At 44.3% G+C, this 17,632-nt stretch overlaps 1 protein-coding gene across 1 annotated transcript in view; it reads right to left on the bottom strand.

The window, feature by feature from the left end:
* sgcd (sarcoglycan, delta (dystrophin-associated glycoprotein)) overlaps nt 1-17,632 on the bottom strand; it is a 92,731-nt gene that overhangs the window by 22,787 nt on the left and 52,312 nt on the right. The window contains exons 4-5 of the mRNA XM_018700559.2: nt 16,507-16,594; nt 14,813-14,932 (exon numbers count right to left, since the gene is read on the bottom strand). Coding sequence (XP_018556075.1) covers nt 14,813-14,932; nt 16,507-16,594 — 208 coding nt within the window. The remainder of the gene's footprint in view (nt 1-14,812; nt 14,933-16,506; nt 16,595-17,632) is intronic.

A 17,632-nucleotide genomic window follows, 5' to 3' on the forward strand; every position in this document is an offset into this window, starting at 1 on the left:
ACGCTCGTTTCCCTCAGAGAGGCTCTGTTCTCTCCAGACCGTCAGTCAGGTGATGTGGCCGTCGAGCTCCTGCAGGAGGTGACGGCAGCAGTTTAAACCGCTGTGGAGCCTCTGATGTATTTTTCTATTAGGTCTATAACCCGAGCAACCATCTGTTCCAAAAACTTTCCTCTGGGAGACCGTACCGGGCCATTAAGACCACAACTACCCGCCACCTTAAAAGCCTCTTCACCGGGGCTGTCAACCCTCCCTGCTAACACACACACCAACATTTATCTGTGCTCTGCTCACCTGAATGTGATCTCATGACTGTTACTGTACCTGCGACTGTAAATCCCACTGAGTGCTGTCAGCAGAAACTCTAAAGCCAAATTACTTTGTACTAAACATCACGAGCAGCATTCCCCTTCACAATGCTTCAACTCGATGTTTATTTGCTGCTGTTTCAGTTCGAGAGTAGTATCTGTTCAACACCAAACTCTCAGAACAGGAGCTCCTGGTTCTGCGTTGAAACAGTCGAATCATTTCTACAGACGTTGTTGTATAGATAATGACGTGTCACACTTTCTGAAAGCTGGATTTCTTTCCAGGGAACAAAGCACGCCATTTAAACGAAGCCTGCATCTGCACATTTACAATGTGTCACAGCAATTCAAACACCATCCAAAGTTAATTGTCTAACAAGATGAAAGACTGCGAGGAAACTGCAAATGTCAGGCTGCATGCAAGTCTATAATTAAGCAGAATGTCGGCTAAATGGTAAATTATGTCGAGAGAATCTGTAACTCGGTTATAAATCTGTTCATCAGTCTAATCCACAACAAAGAACAGCATCCCATCGCAGCGTGAAGCGATTCTGATCTCACAGGAAATCTCTGCTTTATTTGTACATGTCAGAGATTAGAGGCATAAATGTCAAAAATGTTGATGTCATTATGAATTGAATATCTTTGGGATTTGCAGTGTGAAAACAAAACAAGACGTCTGTTTTTATCATTTTACAAACTGAACAATAAAATAATGTTTCAGCCTCTTTTCATTCAAAATCCAAAGGCAACTCTGAACTGAAGTCATGTTGGTCATTTAGACATGAACTTATTTTCCTTTCATTAGCGGTTTCTTTTTCCAACAGACACTACGCGGTAGAAAAAGAAAAAGAACCTGCAAAACACTTTTCCCCTCTGTTGGTTCCGAGCTCGTCATTAAACACAAAGACTGCTATTAGCCACAAGACAGATTTAAGGGCAAAGTGTCGCCTCATCATCTGAAATAAGGAACCTCCTGCGAGCTGCTGCTGCTGGAGACGCTCAGGGGGGTTTAATGCAGGTATCTCCATCCATTCACCAACAAAAGACAGACACTTGTATCTGAGGAAGCAACAAGAGTTCAGGTCTGAGGAAAGTCAGTGGTGCTACCTTCTCTTTTGTCTGCCACTCCCTATTTTCCCCTCTCTACCTCCTCCTCACTCCTCTCTCCATCGGTTTGTCTCACTTTGCCTCCTGTTCTTTTTGTCTTTGTAATAACTCCCTCTAAATGACTAGAACCAGGGAGCAGGAGAGAGGAGGAGGGATGAAGGTGAATGTTGGACTTGATGTACAGCTGATGAGGGTCTGGGACTGGACGGGTGTCCGGGGTGGGGGCCTCAGGCTTTAGTCTCACAACAGGACGGCGAGATTGCACATTATGGTGAAATATATTTAGCTCTCCTCTGTCTCATTACAGCGGGTCAAAGAGAGCTGGAGGAGGATCTGGGCAGAACAGAGCAAAACGAGCCACTGGACACATTTAACAAGAGGAGGGGTGAGGAGCCTGCAGCGCTAACACACGATTAAAAACCTTCCTTCTCACAGGAAAAGAAAAAAGAAATCTGGAGTCAAGTCGAGTCTTATCACTGTATGAGGACACTGTAATCGTTGGCTGGGATCACAGGGTCTGTTGACAACAGCAAGGCCTTCACACGCTGACTTTGGGTTTCGTTTTTTTTGGAAGGAAGTAGATTCTTCTTCACGATCGCACAGACTGTCAGAGGCTGCTCTGGGTCTAAAGATCCTGGTAGTTGGTCGTCTGCCTCCGCAGCAGGACCTCATACTGTCCCACAGACATCCTGAAACCTCCAGAACCAGCCTCAGCTCCTGTGTGTTCACAGGCCAGTACTGGCCGGGCGATTATTCAACATTAGTGCTGAAATATTATTTAAAATGGCTCATTCTGGAAGTTATTTCAGCCATGGGAATATGTTATTAGTCTGTAAACGTTTGACAGGAACACGTCAAAGTCCTGAGAGTTAAACAGGGAGAGGTACAGTGACGAGGAGGAGTGTGAGCGTGCTTCTGTGTTTACTCTCACAATATGAGATATCATCATCCTCGGGTTCGGCACCATCTATCACTGCAGCAGCAGCAGCAGGCTGAGAACAGGCAGCTGCAGGATCCACAGCACATCAAACTGACGCCTGGACACAGAGGATGTGAAGGAGCTGCTGTCTGCAGGGTTGGATGATCAGATCATTACTAAACTGGATGACAGAGCGACAGAGAACATGAGACTTATTCTTTTGATGTTTGGGATGTGATAATTAAAACCTCAGACTCGTATATTTGAAGAAACGTGTCTGACGTGGAGCCTGGTGTTTTCAGTATTGATTATTGTATCTGTTTGTGTTTGTATTGTGTTTATGCTGCTTCCTGTGTGTGTGTGTGTTGTATTTAAAAAAGCAAACACTTTGATGGATTTACAGCCTTTTGTAATGATTGTATTCTGAGCCCAGGTTATGATGAACTCAGACACTTAACTGTCCACTAAACCCTTCAATTCCTCTGATAAAGCCGTGATTTTATTTTCCTGTTTGTCTCTAGAAACCTGGCCTGTATCCAGTCTGAATTTTCCTTCATTTACTTATGGTAGAATCCTGACTGTGTATCCCTCCCGTTCAATCAGCGCTTGTTATAATGGTAATGAGAGAGCCATATGGCAGACACAAACACAAATGAGGGCAGCGCGCGGGCAAATGACAAGCAGCAGAGTAAGTACACAACGAAAAAAAAAAGAGATCCATCCTGACAATTAGAACATGACGTGTAGGTGTTTGTCGTGTTCCTGTTTGCTTTTCCTGCGTGAGCATTAATCAGCGTCTCTGCAGCTGTTTGAGTCAATGCTGGGAAACAAATGGAGGCGAAGGAGCTCAGTCAGTTTCTCAACCTCACTGTAGGGACCTGATGTGTAGTCACATGATCTGATCTGATCTGATCTGATCTTCAAAAATGAGCCAAATCTTTTCAGATCGTTGTGTAGCTGCTGGAAACAGCCTCCTTATTATTCTAAAAACAGCCAGGTCGTATGTGACCATGTATTCCAGTGTAACTCATTATAAAATATATGATGCACAATGCACCTCGGTCACACACAGTTCAGCTGACGACTCAGGTGTGTTATGCTAGCAGCAGCGAGCGACCGAGAGACTGGAGAGCTTAGTTTTTCAGGCTCTGGGTTTTATACTGTCACCACACCTGTGTGTTCGTTGGTGTGATTTTTACTTCACGTTCAGACGAGCAAACGTTAATCCCTCTCTCCTCTCTACCATGCAGCGACGCTCCTGTCCTGTGAGGAGGTTTCTTCCTTTAATACGTCGCAGGAATCATCTCCCGTCTCCTTCCTCTTTCCCACATGAACAGGTCTCAGATGACTGTGAAAGTCACCTTAGAGTAAATTCAGCCATCAGTGATGAAAGAATGGCATCATGGCTGTTGGTTATGCTTCCATGCTAGATGTTATGACTACATTAGTACTAACTGCGCTCGCCTCCTCTCTCACACAGATGGCCCATTACGTGTTGGGGGGGGATAAAGACGGAGAGCACATTACACTTCTCTACTGCCTATAGGACGCTCGCTGCCTGTCACTGACATATAACTGTCTTTGGAAAACAAACAACGGCAGCTCGAACGCGCCTCGTCTGTCAGGGACGGTGCCAGCTGCAGACGGCCCGGAGCAGAGGGGACGAGAGAGCGCCTTCCCTCCGCCACGCTCACAATCTAATCTGGCTTCATGACTGCTGCCGCCTGGATTTATGTCGGCAATGAAACAAGGCTGGAGGGAGGTGTCCTCGAACCCTGCAGCCAGCCAGGTGTGAGGCACACACACACACATAACACAGCTATACATACATGAAGGAGCCCCCCCCCTCACAGTGAACTGAGTATACCAGATAAAACAGTCCACTCAGCTGTGAGGAACCAACACTTGGCCGGGGATGAGTTGGACCGGGTCCAAATTATTATTACTCGAGCAGGATTTCGTTTCAGAGCCCTGGGTCTCGAGTCTGTGTGTCAGGATTCCCACGTCTGAATGGATCCAGGTGTTTTTAACTGCTGATGCTCTTGATAAGTCGAATCTTTAGCTTCAACATCTGACAGAAATGTAGGCTCATCGACTGGACGTTTCTTATTGAAATGCACCTTGGGAGTTGTAGTTGGCTTCTCCCATTCAGTTTTTATGAACACAGGGTTGAACTCTTTATCAAAAACTAAGATCAAAGATTATATTGATATTTTCTAACATCGACCATCAAGGTCAAGACTGAACGTCCACGCTCTAACGATGACGGCGTCTGCAGTCAGGAGACGAGCATTCAGCCTCACACCATTCAACGTACAGTACATCTTCAAAACTCACAGAGATTATGACTGCGTTTTACAAGTGTCTGCTCATTTTATTAGACTGCTTAAAATCCAGTGCAGGAGAGATGAGCAGTTCTATCACTCTCACACACACACACACACACACAGGTCAGTCGTAGCTACAGTCACTGGGGTTTAATGGACTCTTCATCATCTCCTTAACGTGGTCAGCTGACAGGAATCCAATGGCCACTCGCACACTAGAACATTTTCCCATTCACTCCAGATAAAACCATGAAATGCAGACTGCCTCTGTCTCGCCTTGAATAAATTCTCTGCTGTGACCCCCCCCACCATCACCCCCCCCCCCCCAACAACTGAATGCAGTAACTCTGGAGTGTCTTTTATGGTCTTATTACGGCTTAACGGTGTCCACTCTGAAGGAAGCAGAGCTGGAAATAAAAGTCTGAGTCTGAAGCTGTCGAGGACGATGTACGACTGAGGCTGGGAGAGGTTTGATGAAACATAAAGATGAAGATCACCCCGGTAGTTTCATGACAAGACGGGTATTTTCTCAACTGCTGAACTGTTGCTCGAGGTTTACCATGGACCAACATGTTTCATTTTGTGTTGCACTAAAACGCAAACTGGCCCTCAAACAGTTAAGCTGCCTTGTTCCTGCAGAATCCTATGATATAAACCTGATAATGTAACATTGCTATAGAAACCATATAATGCTGTCACGGTGCTGTCAGTTAGCACTGATAAAAACAGAACTTTATTGCTATTGAAAATCATAAAAAAATAAAAAACTTGACACAGGAGAGGGTTTTATTGCACGAAGTTCTAAAAATATGTTCCCACAGTGACGAGTTTGAAAGTTGCAGAGCCAGAGCTGCCACTCAAAAACTTGTTATAGTTCCCCAAGTCATAAGAAACCTTTCTAAGCATTGAAAATAAAATATTAGAGAGACGTTTACAGCGCTTCCTAGAGCCGTTATCATGTCTGCTCGCAGTGAATGAGCATCCAAACCTCAAGCCCTCCCAATTATTAGCAGTTAGTTTTATAGTAATATTTGTTATCATGGACACTAATAACCAGAAGTGCAAGAAGTCCTTTATATTGTTTCCTTCCTTTTAGCAAACAGTTAAGCAGAAATTAGTTCTTTTTTCAATCCATTTCTGCTTCTCAGAGTCAGAGCAGACTCGAAGCTTTGCCAAAGTAAAACATTTACCAAACCCTGGTTTGATGTGAGCAGCCCACAGCCTGAGAGGACTGCCTCTGGGACGCTCAACTCAGGGCAAAAATGGCACTTTTCTCAGTAGGTTCAATTTGCTTGATTTGACTTCCTGGGTTCCAAACTGTCCTGCGATCTTTGCAGCATGTTATCACTCTGTCTTTTTGTCCCGTCTTTCCTGTCTGTCTTCAGTGGAAAAAAAGGGGAAAGGCATTGAGAGTCCTCACAGGCAGCTCCGAGAAGAGGAACTCTCCCAGGGGGCAAATATTTTCAATGGAGGCTTCGTAACATCCGAGCCGACCCTGGAGCCAAAAGGCTGATGCAAGCTACAGGCAGTAGCTTCAGGCTACTGAGGGTCCACAGGGCGAAGACAGACGCAGAATAATACCAGCTTCCTCCGAGCAGCTCGGGAGGAAAAACATCAAAACACAAACAGACTTCCCTCATTACAAAACAGCCGAGGCAGAGCGGGTCAGGCCTCCTGGAGCGAGCGCGCAGAGGCCGGCTGATCTCTGAGCCCTTTTCAGTCGTGACTCCGTGATCGAGAGCCTGGTGGAAGCTGTGGAAGGGCTTTACTCAGAGCGGCTGAAGGTCGGAGCTGTTTCAGTAATGACAGAGAATAAATCAGAGGCTGAAGCAAAGAAAGCTGAGGTCAAAGGTGCAGTTGAAAATAATCCCAGAGCTCAGCTGTAGAGGAACAGAACGTGGGAGAGTCTTGTTTGTTAGCTGTTGTGTTATTTTCTAAATTTTCCAATTAATTTCCTGAAGTTTTCCCGTCTGTCTCCCTCAAGGATGAAACTCAGCTTTGACCCCAGTGATCACACAAGTTCAAGTGCTGGACTCATTCAGAACCGCTGAAAATTAATAACACAAACTCAAAATTATTTGCCCTCGGAGTTCACAATTTTGACCCCAGAACTTATTAATTTGCCCCCGCAGCTGAGGCGGCAGAGCACCGAGGGAAGATGGTGAAAAAGGTGAAAATCCTTTTTTTGTTGTGAGGAAGCGATAAAAAGAAGAAAACTATTAAACAAAACTTTAACAGGTTTCACGTTATTTGGCCTCCTAACTTTAACCACTCCCAGAGCTACAACTTTGACCATCACTTATCAAAGTGATGCGCAGGAAGAAGAGAATCCGCTGTGATGTTACCTACTGTCGCTCTAAATGGTATCCTCCATATTAAAGCAGGTTTTCATTTCTTTCTGCCTGAAGAGAGGAAGAACTGCATAAGTTACCAGCTCCATACTGAAAACCTCTGCTGCTGAGTAAGACTGAGTCTTAATTAACTGACCCACACAAACAAAACCACAGGCTTTACAGATCCTCTGCAGCTGCTTTAATGGAGAAACAGAAGTTCAGCCAAGAAATGATAAAAAGGAGTCTTTACTGACACAGAGTTCAGCCAGGGGATCTGTGCACTTCTAGAAAATCACTTAAAAATATATTTTTATCTCTCTCCTTCTCTCTCGAGCAGCAAGTTAATATTTAATGTTTTTTGTTCTCTTTTTCAGTTTGGAGCGTTACATTATACAGAGAGGCTGTTAGAGAGTTATGAGTTTGGCATGGGTTTCGTCCATCTGCCATCTGAAACTCTGACTCGGACCCTCAGCTTCACACCAGTCTCTGAGGGACCGGAGCGGGAGATGCAGATGCTGCCACATCGACTGGCACCGACTGCTGTTTTTAAACCTGCGGCTCATTTTCCCATGGTTTTCTGACTGATGATTGACAGGGAGAAGAACAGTGTACCCGTAATGTGTGCCGCCAGTTGGTGTCAAAGTAAAGCCACTAAAGTGCTTGTTTTTCTACTGCTGCCTGTCAGTCTGCGTTATACAGATCCTTTATGTTGAAGCACCACATCTTCATAATGTGCTGCTGTGTGGTAAGATATGCCCACAGCACCACTTAACTCACCACTAATTTATGAAGGCGATGTCTGGACACAATGAGGTTGCAGTTGTAGTGGTGCTGGTGTTAGCAGCTAATGCTACTTGCACCCATACTATAAAAAGCAGCCTCTTCTATCACCCTGCAGCTGAGCGTGTTGTGAGGTTGTGTGGCGTTATCTCTGATTGTGCTGCCTCTGACTCTGATCTCAGACGAGCAGAGACGACGTTCCACTAAAAGGATTCACATATGAAAGGAGACAAGAAAGAAACATGGAAAATCCTTTTCTTTCACGAGGAGCATTGTTGATTTGTCGTCTGCGGAATATGAAAGAGGCCGAGTACTGTAATGTGGAGGGGTAATTACTTAGTGAGTGCATCAAAGCAGACTGGCTGCTGATAGAGGAAGGAGGGGGGGGGGCAGACTCTCTTCCAATTACCTATCTTCCTCCTCACCTCTCCTTCTTCTCTCCTCCTGCTCACTTCCTCCCCCTGCAGTCTGCTCTGTATTATTATCAGGGGTCAAATTCATTTCGAATGAGCCCAGACTTCACTGAGTTAATGGGACATAATTGAGGGTAATGAAAGAAGTTTAATTATAATTACAATAAAGAAAGGAAGGAAAAAAAAAAGGGGGAATGTTGTTATTTTATGAGGCTCAGTGAAACTCTGGATCATGTTTAAAACTACAGGTTCAGTTTAGGATGAAGGGAGTGTGAGAGGTGTGTGTGTGTGTGTGTGTGTGTGCCTGCAGGTGGGTGTGAAAGAAAAGAAAAATTAATTACAAACACGAAAACACTTTTTAATAAACCGAATAATACGAGGTGAGGAATTATCTGCTGTATAAACACAGAAGGATTACATGAGCAGCAGGAAGCTTTCAGCTGCTGTTTATGATTAATGAACAGATTTACCTTCAGCTTCGACAGCCCCCGCTTCAATCCCCAACAAGGCTGATTACTTTTATACTCACTGTTACGGCCCGTCACACGGCTGCAGGTCTGCTGTGGTTAGTCAACAACGTCTTTGAATTACACTCGTATACAACTCATTCGCTCTGGTTAATACATTTTAGAGGAAACTTACAGTAATGTTCATATTACATCTGCACAGTCACTTCTGGCCACTAGATTATTTTTGGTTTTGTTTGGGCAAATCAACGTGTTCAGTGCAAATTAGCAGAGGAAAGTTCAGAGGAGAATATTCAGGTTCTGAAGCGTTTTGGAGAGCTCCAGGTTTAGAGGTGAGTAAACTGTGGGTTCAGTGTGAACAGAAGGTCAAAGCTTCAAATGAAGCCGCCTGGTTTTACACATGCAGAGCTGCTCTAAGTAAGTAACTGTATTAGTCCAGTTATGCTCATGAAAAAACGATGTGTGAGTCGGTTTCTCTCCAAAGCAAAGATGTTAACACGACTGATCCTGCACCAAGGTGACTCCTGCACGTCTCCCTCTGGGGCTCTCTGCCTGTAAAAGTTTAAACACCTCTGGCCTTGTCCACTCTTTGCTATAAGCTGTATACTGTACTCATCAATACAGTCGGCTGCTCTGAACTTTCCTCCTGAGCTCTGAGGGGAAAAACAGCATGAACACATCGCATGAGTGAGCAGTGCTTATTCTGGAGCTGCAGTTTGATTTGAGGCTGGTTGTTGAGGGAGTATCAGCTGACCCAGTGACTTACAAACCTCCGCTACAGCACCAGCTTTTCACTTAACTCACACTGACAGGACTCGGTAGCAGCATCATGAAAGATTCAGATATTTATCGAAACTGCCTCAAGATTCTGGACGGGTTCAGAAAATATGCACTAATGCTCTCAAACTATTCTGTTCTTTCTGTAAAATGATTCTAGAACTGCAGTAAAGATGGGACCACAGAATTAATCTTATTACATTACTTCAATAATCATTTCTCTCTGAGGATGATTATAATGTGATTTAAAAATACAGCATACAATAACACTGGTCTGTCTTTAAAATACTATTTAAGGCTTAATAATATTCTTGACAAAAATATATTGATTACATGTCATTATTGATGATTATAAGGCAGAAAACTGAATGATATAAATTGCTAATTGACATTATATTGATGGTAAGATGTTGACATCTGTGTGTTGTGTATGTAACATGCAGCATCTATCTGAACAGATACATCAAACTAAGGAGGATGTGACGTCGTCAAATGAAAGGTGAGAGTAAATTTAAATTCCTCTTTGTTTGGCTTTTCAAACACTTCTCTCTGTGTGGTCATGTCTGTTTATCCCCTGTGCATTGAAGGTGTTTTCAGATGAGTTTATGGAACTGTTTCTGGAAAACAATTTGGAGTTGTCACTTTCCGCTCTGTAAGAATCAGTGTTTTATTTTTTCTAAGCTACAGTAATAAAATGCCCACGAGCAACAGTGTTTAAAAACAAGACTAAATTGGATGTGACAATCCTCTGATTGTCTGTCTGTTACAGCTCTTTGCTTGTTCTCCCATGTGACAAATGTATCTGCAGCCAAAGTGGGCTGAGCACAGAAAGTATTGTGACTCTGCTGTGACCCAGCCTATCACCACACTCCCCCTGTTTGTGTTCTCATTTACTGTCTGTCTTCTGGGAGCCAGTCAGTGTGTCTGACTGGACTGTAAATAGCTGCAGAAGCCATAATGAAGCCAATGATAGCAGTATCATGGATTTCCAATGACCTCAGTTGGGCCAATTAAAGTTATATGCAGGGTATAATTATGTATTTTATTGGTGGGGAAGGAACGATGGGTTTGGTAATGACATGTGGCAGCTTTATAAGCCTCCACAGTCCCGTCATACGTCAAAGGGACGAGAGAAGAGACAGCGGCTCATCCTCAGGTCTGATCAGCACTTTAACAGCTGCTCTCTCACTCCTGTGCTGGGTAAGAGGCGAGATGGCAAGTCCTCATACCGTCCTCTACACAACAAGATATTCCCAGTCTTCACGCAGCCACGGGGGATTTCTGGTCTGTAAAATGCAGATGTGGTTCTTTTCTGCGTTTGAACAAATGACCAGCGTCGTCTTTCCTCTGCTGAGAACAGTCTCAATTATGCAGACAGCACTGAGCTGCATTCACACAGAAATGTCATCTCTCAATGTATTCACAAATATGAATAATAATGCTAATGGATCAGTGTGTTTTGATTTTTCAGAATTTAGATAATCTACACCATAAAGTCCATTTCAGATGCCGTGTATATTTAAATGAATGTAGCCTCTGTGCCTTGAAGGTAGAAACCATGTACTTACTTAAATCAAAGCCTGGCTGCTTCGTGTTAAGACAACATCAAACACTGATGAATCTGGGAAGTTTTCTGAGTCGACATATAAAGAGCTGAGTGTTGGAACCTGCAGTGACGCTCAGGTATCTACTGTTCAAAGACGTGCAGCTGTAAATCAGAGAGAATACACAGAGATTCACAGACACGTGCAAAAACAAAACGATAAAATAATCAGAGCCATGAATTCACAGAAACTTTAGTTGAACAGAAGTCTTTTAGGAACCGTCGGTGTCTGCTGAGGCAGCGATTGCCAAGGTGTTTGATTAGCCTCGTAGCACCGAGCGGCCTCATCAAACGGCTGTGGAGATAAATGGAGTAATTGGCAAATCACTGGCGCTCTCTCTCCCTCCCCCTGTGTCTCCTCTCTGACTCTCTCCCTGCACCTTCTCCCAACGTCCTCACAGTCATCACGACTGACTGAGGTGCTGTGGATACTCATTTCTTTTTCTCTTTCTTTGTGGTTCTTGTCTCCAGAGGTTACAAACCTGTATCTCTGCTCGTCTCTTGGATTGGATTAATTACAGGGAGAATTAGGACGAGTCAGTCGGAGTCAAACGGCTAAAAACATCAAGAAATGAACTTGAATCTTAAAAACTTCTTCACCACAAACACTCTCTGAGCGAGTGTGACGTGTTTGTTTGGTCTGAAATGAAACACGTTAATGAGCTGACGCTGCACATTTGTTTTGTTTGGCCTCATGCAGCAGATAAGTGTATGTATGTATTATGCTTATGGATTAAATAAAGGACACTTGTTTAAACTGATTAATGTGTACAAAAGTTTTAAATACAGTAGATACACTCCAGGTCAAACTTTTCTTCTGCTCATGTTCATGATCCCCAGAGGATGAACTTTGTACAGTTTGACTTTTGTTCTAGTGCCACCCTGAGTCTCAGAGGTCTGCTTTAATATTTCATAGTCATAAGGCAGATTGCCTGAGACGCTCTGGGCACATTCCAGCAGCGTAGCCAGAAATCATACTGTGAGTGGCCGTAGAGAAAATCAGATGGGCCTCGCTCCAACACCCTCAGGTGCAACATTTCCTGTTCAATCCCCAGCACACGCACCAGGCGTGAACAAACTGAAAATGAAATCATAACACCTGATGGACGACACTCCCTGATAACACACACACACCTGCAGAAACACATCCTCTCCTGCAGGGTCACAATAATATGCACAGTAAAGTAGAACAGGCAGCGCGGTGAGGCCCAGCCACGGCTGCACATATGGCACGTTCCTGTTGTTTCTAATGACACCGCGGCCTCTAAGAACAGCTAAATAACCAGCGGGTTGTTTGCTGTATAGAGCGCTGTTCAGAGCTCCCTTCTTCTTCTTTTTGTCGGCTCAGATTTACTTGAGGAAATCAGAGAGCACCCAGCAGTGTGTGTGTGTGAGCATCATGGCAGTCAGCGTGGTAAACACAGTGTTTGTGAATATTAAAGTTTGATGCTGAGATTTAAGTGACAGGTTAATATCTGAAAAGCACAAAGTTTTGACTTTGAAATAAACACTGTGACAAAAACTCTCCCCTCCTGCAAAACAGCTCCCAACGCTCCCTGTCCTTACACCTCACCTCCATCACCGCCTCCATCTGTGTCTCCCTCTGCTAAGAGGAGCACTTTGCCGAGGTGAGTGACAGTAATGAACTCTTACTCAGTGAGGCTGGAAAGGATGTAAATGAATGTAGACGAGGATGGAGAGCAATTGCTCACACAGAGGACTCTGAAAGGTGTGTGAGAGAGAGAGAGAGAGAGAGAGAGAGACAAAGATAATGCACCCAGGAGGAGCTTTAAGGTGGAAATGCACGGCCGAGTCAAGAGGGAGACGCTTCAAATATCTGTTTATCTATTAATGAGACTGAACGGATGGAGTGATGAATGGATGGGCGGACGGATGAGTGATGGTGAATGATGGCAGATGGAAATATAATGGTGAGTGATGTTAGAGAGGAAACAGGAGGCGGGAGAAGAAAAGACTGTAAGAAAACTGAACGGATTTCTTTAAACCTAATTAAAACGGAGGAGTGTGCATGACGACGGTCGAGGTCTCAGTCTACTGACTGAACTCCAGCCGATATGTACATGATGCTGAACTGTTCCAGCGCTCACAGCTCGGAGAGACGGCTTCTTAATCCTCTCAAACATCCCAGTGGGTCAGTGTTTACACAGAGAACCTCTACAGTGCTTGTATTTGTTGGGATGACGCAGAGAGAAAAACACAGATTCTTGTGTTGTGAATATTTTCAGTCTCAAGTTTTAATAAAGAGGATGAACCAGATGATGCATAGTAAATATGATACTGTCAGACAGCAGTGGAAAAAAGATTTTTCTGTCCATACAGCTGCTTAAACTAAGAGAGGAGAAGTGGATGTCTGGGGTCAGAGCGAAATCATATGATTATCTGTGGTAGAAAGCTTCGTGCTGTTTGCTCACTGAAGTGGGTAAAAATGTTCACGTTATCTTGACATAATGAATGAGCAGAAAATGACAGTAAGTGAATATATACAGTGTAAACGACCAATACGACAAGACACACACACACACACACACTCAAAATACGAAATGTGCTCGCAGAGAGAGGAAAAGACAAAGCGAGTTATTTTAGCACAAATTTGTCAATATGTTGCTTTGAAGTCGCAGAAATCCTAATGTGTTTTTAGAATAAAGTACTGAGCTGTACAGACTGCAGCTGTTATCAGAGCAGCAGCAGCAGTTTATCCCTGGGCCTCCTTAAGAAGTAAGTTTGATATGAGCTGTAACACATCATCATACAGATCATCTGTCCATCATTACAGGAACACAGAGGACATGACAGGAGTCCTCATGAGTCACACACTCATCCTGTTGGAATCAAACACAAAACCAGTATTTTTAGAAAAAGAAAACGAGCTGACGTCTATTTCTGTCGTCACCAAGCAACAGTGTTATAACAACCTGAACGCCTGAAAATGAAAGATGAGTTCAGTGAATGTAAGATGGAGAGACGGGCTGAGTGTCAAACAGACACGGTAACAAGAAAAGGCTCAATCAACATCAAGCGATCTGTCACTTCCTGTGCCCACACTACATTTCCCATCAGACTTTGCCCCTGTATCCTATCACCTCAGCAGACGCGGGGGGGTTCATTGTATGCAGATGCTTTGTGTGCGCTTGTATTCATGTTTTGGTAGCAAACTAATTTCGCCTGTGCCGTCCTCTGCTACGCCCCTCTGCTCTCACAGGAAATCATCTGTCGCAGCGGCGTCACTCGGAGGCCGACTGGCTGCTGCAGTCACAACAGCTCTGTCACTTCTTATCTCCTGTCACGAGCACAAAACTCATTTGTCTAAGGACTACATGTCACCTTCCTCCCTGCTGAATACCGTCGACAAATATGAACCCTCCATCTTTCTCTTCGCTGAGCTTGAATTTTCTCTGCGTCTGAAAAATGAAAATCCTCCTGTGCTCTCGTTGGTTGTCGTCTTACTCCCATCAAACACGAGTACAGATCTGAGCCCTGCTCTCCTCACTATTCACTGCTTATAATGCTAATGTTAGCATTTACTGTATGTCAGTTGACACACTGACGTCAGCTCAGTCACAGAAGTGCAGTCTGGGTAAATTTCCAGTTGGTAAAATGAACAAATGTGAGTTAGAATTGAATCAGACTTTCCAGAGAGGAGGGTGTGGTTGTTTAAGAAACGCTAACCTCGACCAGACAGTCACAGCAACAGATATCTGTGCAGCTCTCAGATGTACCACGATCATCAGAGCCCAGATGAAGTCAGCCGGTCACTCACCCATCACTCTGAGCCTCTCGGCGCCCACCACCACCTCCTGCTCGTCGGCGGAGAAGAGCAGCTTCCCAGAGGTGGATTTGACTTCAAACATCTTGCCTTGTGCTTTAAATCCACTGGATCCTAAAGCGAACACACAGGAAGAGAGGAGACATCAAAGAGGAGCGACTGAAGCCGGAACAGATTCCTAACTGAATTACCTCAGTGGCTGAAAGTTTCAAATCCATCCAAGGTGTCCTGCAGGACGTCCTGCTTTAAGCAAATAAATATCCCATCCTTTACTTCAAAACCAAACCATGGTATTGTTTATGAATGCTGGTCTCAGTCCTGTGATTACTGGATATCAAACAGGCCAATCAAACAGCTGCTCTGGTCTCTGCAGCCAAAGACGATTACAACATTTTGCCAGCAAGTGTTAGAAGGTAAACCCTGATGAAGCAGGGTTCGAGCAGCAGGTGTGATGGCACAGTGTGTTATAGATGTAGATATAACCTTTACACAGCCACCTCTCAAGCTCCGTCTCTTCTTTGTCTACGTTATGTTAGTGTGATGCTCTGTAGGTGTTTAAAGTGAAATATAAGCTGATTCATCGTGTGTGTGTCCACCTCACAGTACACTGACATGTGGTGTAAGGCAGGATGTGTAGTTCTAGCTCTGATGAAACATCAGCACCATGATTGTTTTTATGTACCTGCTTTGATTTTACCTCCTGAAACTAAAGTCCGAGTGCATCCAAGAAGTTGTCAGTCAACACCTCTGAACCTGGAAAAGCTCGAGTGAGAAAACATTGAAGGGAATAGAATAAAGCAGCAGAAAACTTTGAGCAGTTTGTGATGAAATGTTCAGAAACGATATCATCCAGATGTGACCTGTTGGTGAAAGAGCTTTCTGCTGTGAGACGAGTGTAAAAGAGAAAGAACCTCTCAGACACACTTCACCGAACGTCTGCAGGAACCTTGAGAAAACACTCAGACTCAAGCTGCCAAAAGTGCGACTGGTGTCACGACAAACAAGAAATAGAAAATGTAGACAACTCCAGACCCTCCAACTCAAATTGCTTTGTCTCATGCGGCGGCAGAAAACACTCCGGCGCCGGGGGTGACTGATTGACACACGCGCAATTGATTCTGTCACTCTGCATCTGGGATGTGAAGTTCCTCCCAACACCAACGCCGCTCAGTCATCCAGGAGAAAGACCCGAGCAGGCTTCGTCCTCCGCCTCCTCAGAGCCACAGGGCTAATGTCAGCACGCTGTTTAACGTGAGAGACACTTCCTGAGCATGTTTACACAAAGTGATTTCCAACTCTATTAGAGAGTGACAGGTGGAGAACGTACAGAGGAAAGTTCGGGGAACGGAGGAAGAATTTATGATGAATGAGGTGATGACTTGTGACAGAGCAGAGGGTCCTACCCTGACAGTCTGGACTCCACACAGGCTTCCAGGATAACGCTAACATATTTCCTCTTATTACTCTAACCTCATCATAATTAAAATGTGACGTGCCCAGAGAGGAGCTCACAGAACACCTCATCTCTGACCAACACAGATTCTACATGTTGTGCATCTGTTGCAGCCGATGTCGTCAGTGTTGTTTGGTTTGATGTTTTCTGAAAAATGAGAAGCTGAATCATATCAAAGGAAAACATCAATAAAACACATGAAAGCGGGCTGTGTTTCTCCCCGCTGCCTTCCTACCTGTTACGAGTTGTGTGAGCAGCTGGTTGTTGCTGCCGACGATATTCACCGACACGTTTCTGGACGACTGCAGGAACAGCGGGCGGCCCTGAGGAGAGACGCACCGGGTTATTTGTTCAGTTTGTGGTGGAATTATTGGTAAAGCATTAATATTCGTTAAACAACAAGTCAGAGGAGGGATGAGAAAAAACATCAGCTGCTGAAGATGATGCAAATATGCACATGTTGACCTCTGTAATTTGTTCTGTTGTGTGAAAATTTACCTCAACCATTATCCTAAACTGGACGTTTATATGAGCTGGACTTTAGGTTCAGAACCAGAGAGTTCAGGACTGGAATGTCCTGCTGTATCTCTATAGACCTCCTGATTGGCAGGCTCCTGAGTGCTCGGCTTATATAAGCTGAGCCAGCAAAAAAAAATAAGAAGAGAAAACTGCAAACAAATGTTGGACTTCACACTCACACTCACACACACACACACACACACACACACAGCGTAACTGTCCGAGTGCAGAGACTTCAGCCTCCCGCTCTGTTTGATAACTTCCATTTCCCAGAGAGCCCTGCACCAATCTGGAATGCTGATCACGTCGGACACTCTGCTCTTTCTGTGCCCGACTAATCTTCATGCCTCAGTCAACTTCTTAATTAGAGATAACGGCCTGACCATTGTGCTGCGCTCGCAGCCGAGGAGGGGATATGCCTTGTGTGTATATTACTGATAACATTATGGCTCTTGCCAAACTTATTGAAGTTCCCACAGTAAATACAGCAAACGTACGATATACAAGCAAGAAGTTATCACAGTACAACGTGCAGTGACGTGGATGTAAAACTAAGAAGTTTGGAAAGAGTCGACACAGAGATGATAATCACAGCAACACTGGAGTCATCTGAGCATCAAATAACAGAAACGTTATCTCAAGGCTCTCTCAGCATAGAGCAGGTCGAACATTAAACACTAAAACATGAACATAACAAATGTGAAAATGATTTAACATAGAGACGATCCCTGCAGGACGTCCTCTGTGGCTCGAAATCACAGTTCCACAAATATCTGCCAATTTCCAGAGTCTAATCTCGCAGTTGTTAAACATTGCTGGGGAAGAGAGGCTTTCTGGTTTTT

Source organism: Lates calcarifer, linkage group LG20, assembly GCF_001640805.2.
Source record: "Lates calcarifer isolate ASB-BC8 linkage group LG20, TLL_Latcal_v3, whole genome shotgun sequence".
NCBI lineage: Eukaryota > Metazoa > Chordata > Actinopteri > Centropomidae > Lates > Lates calcarifer.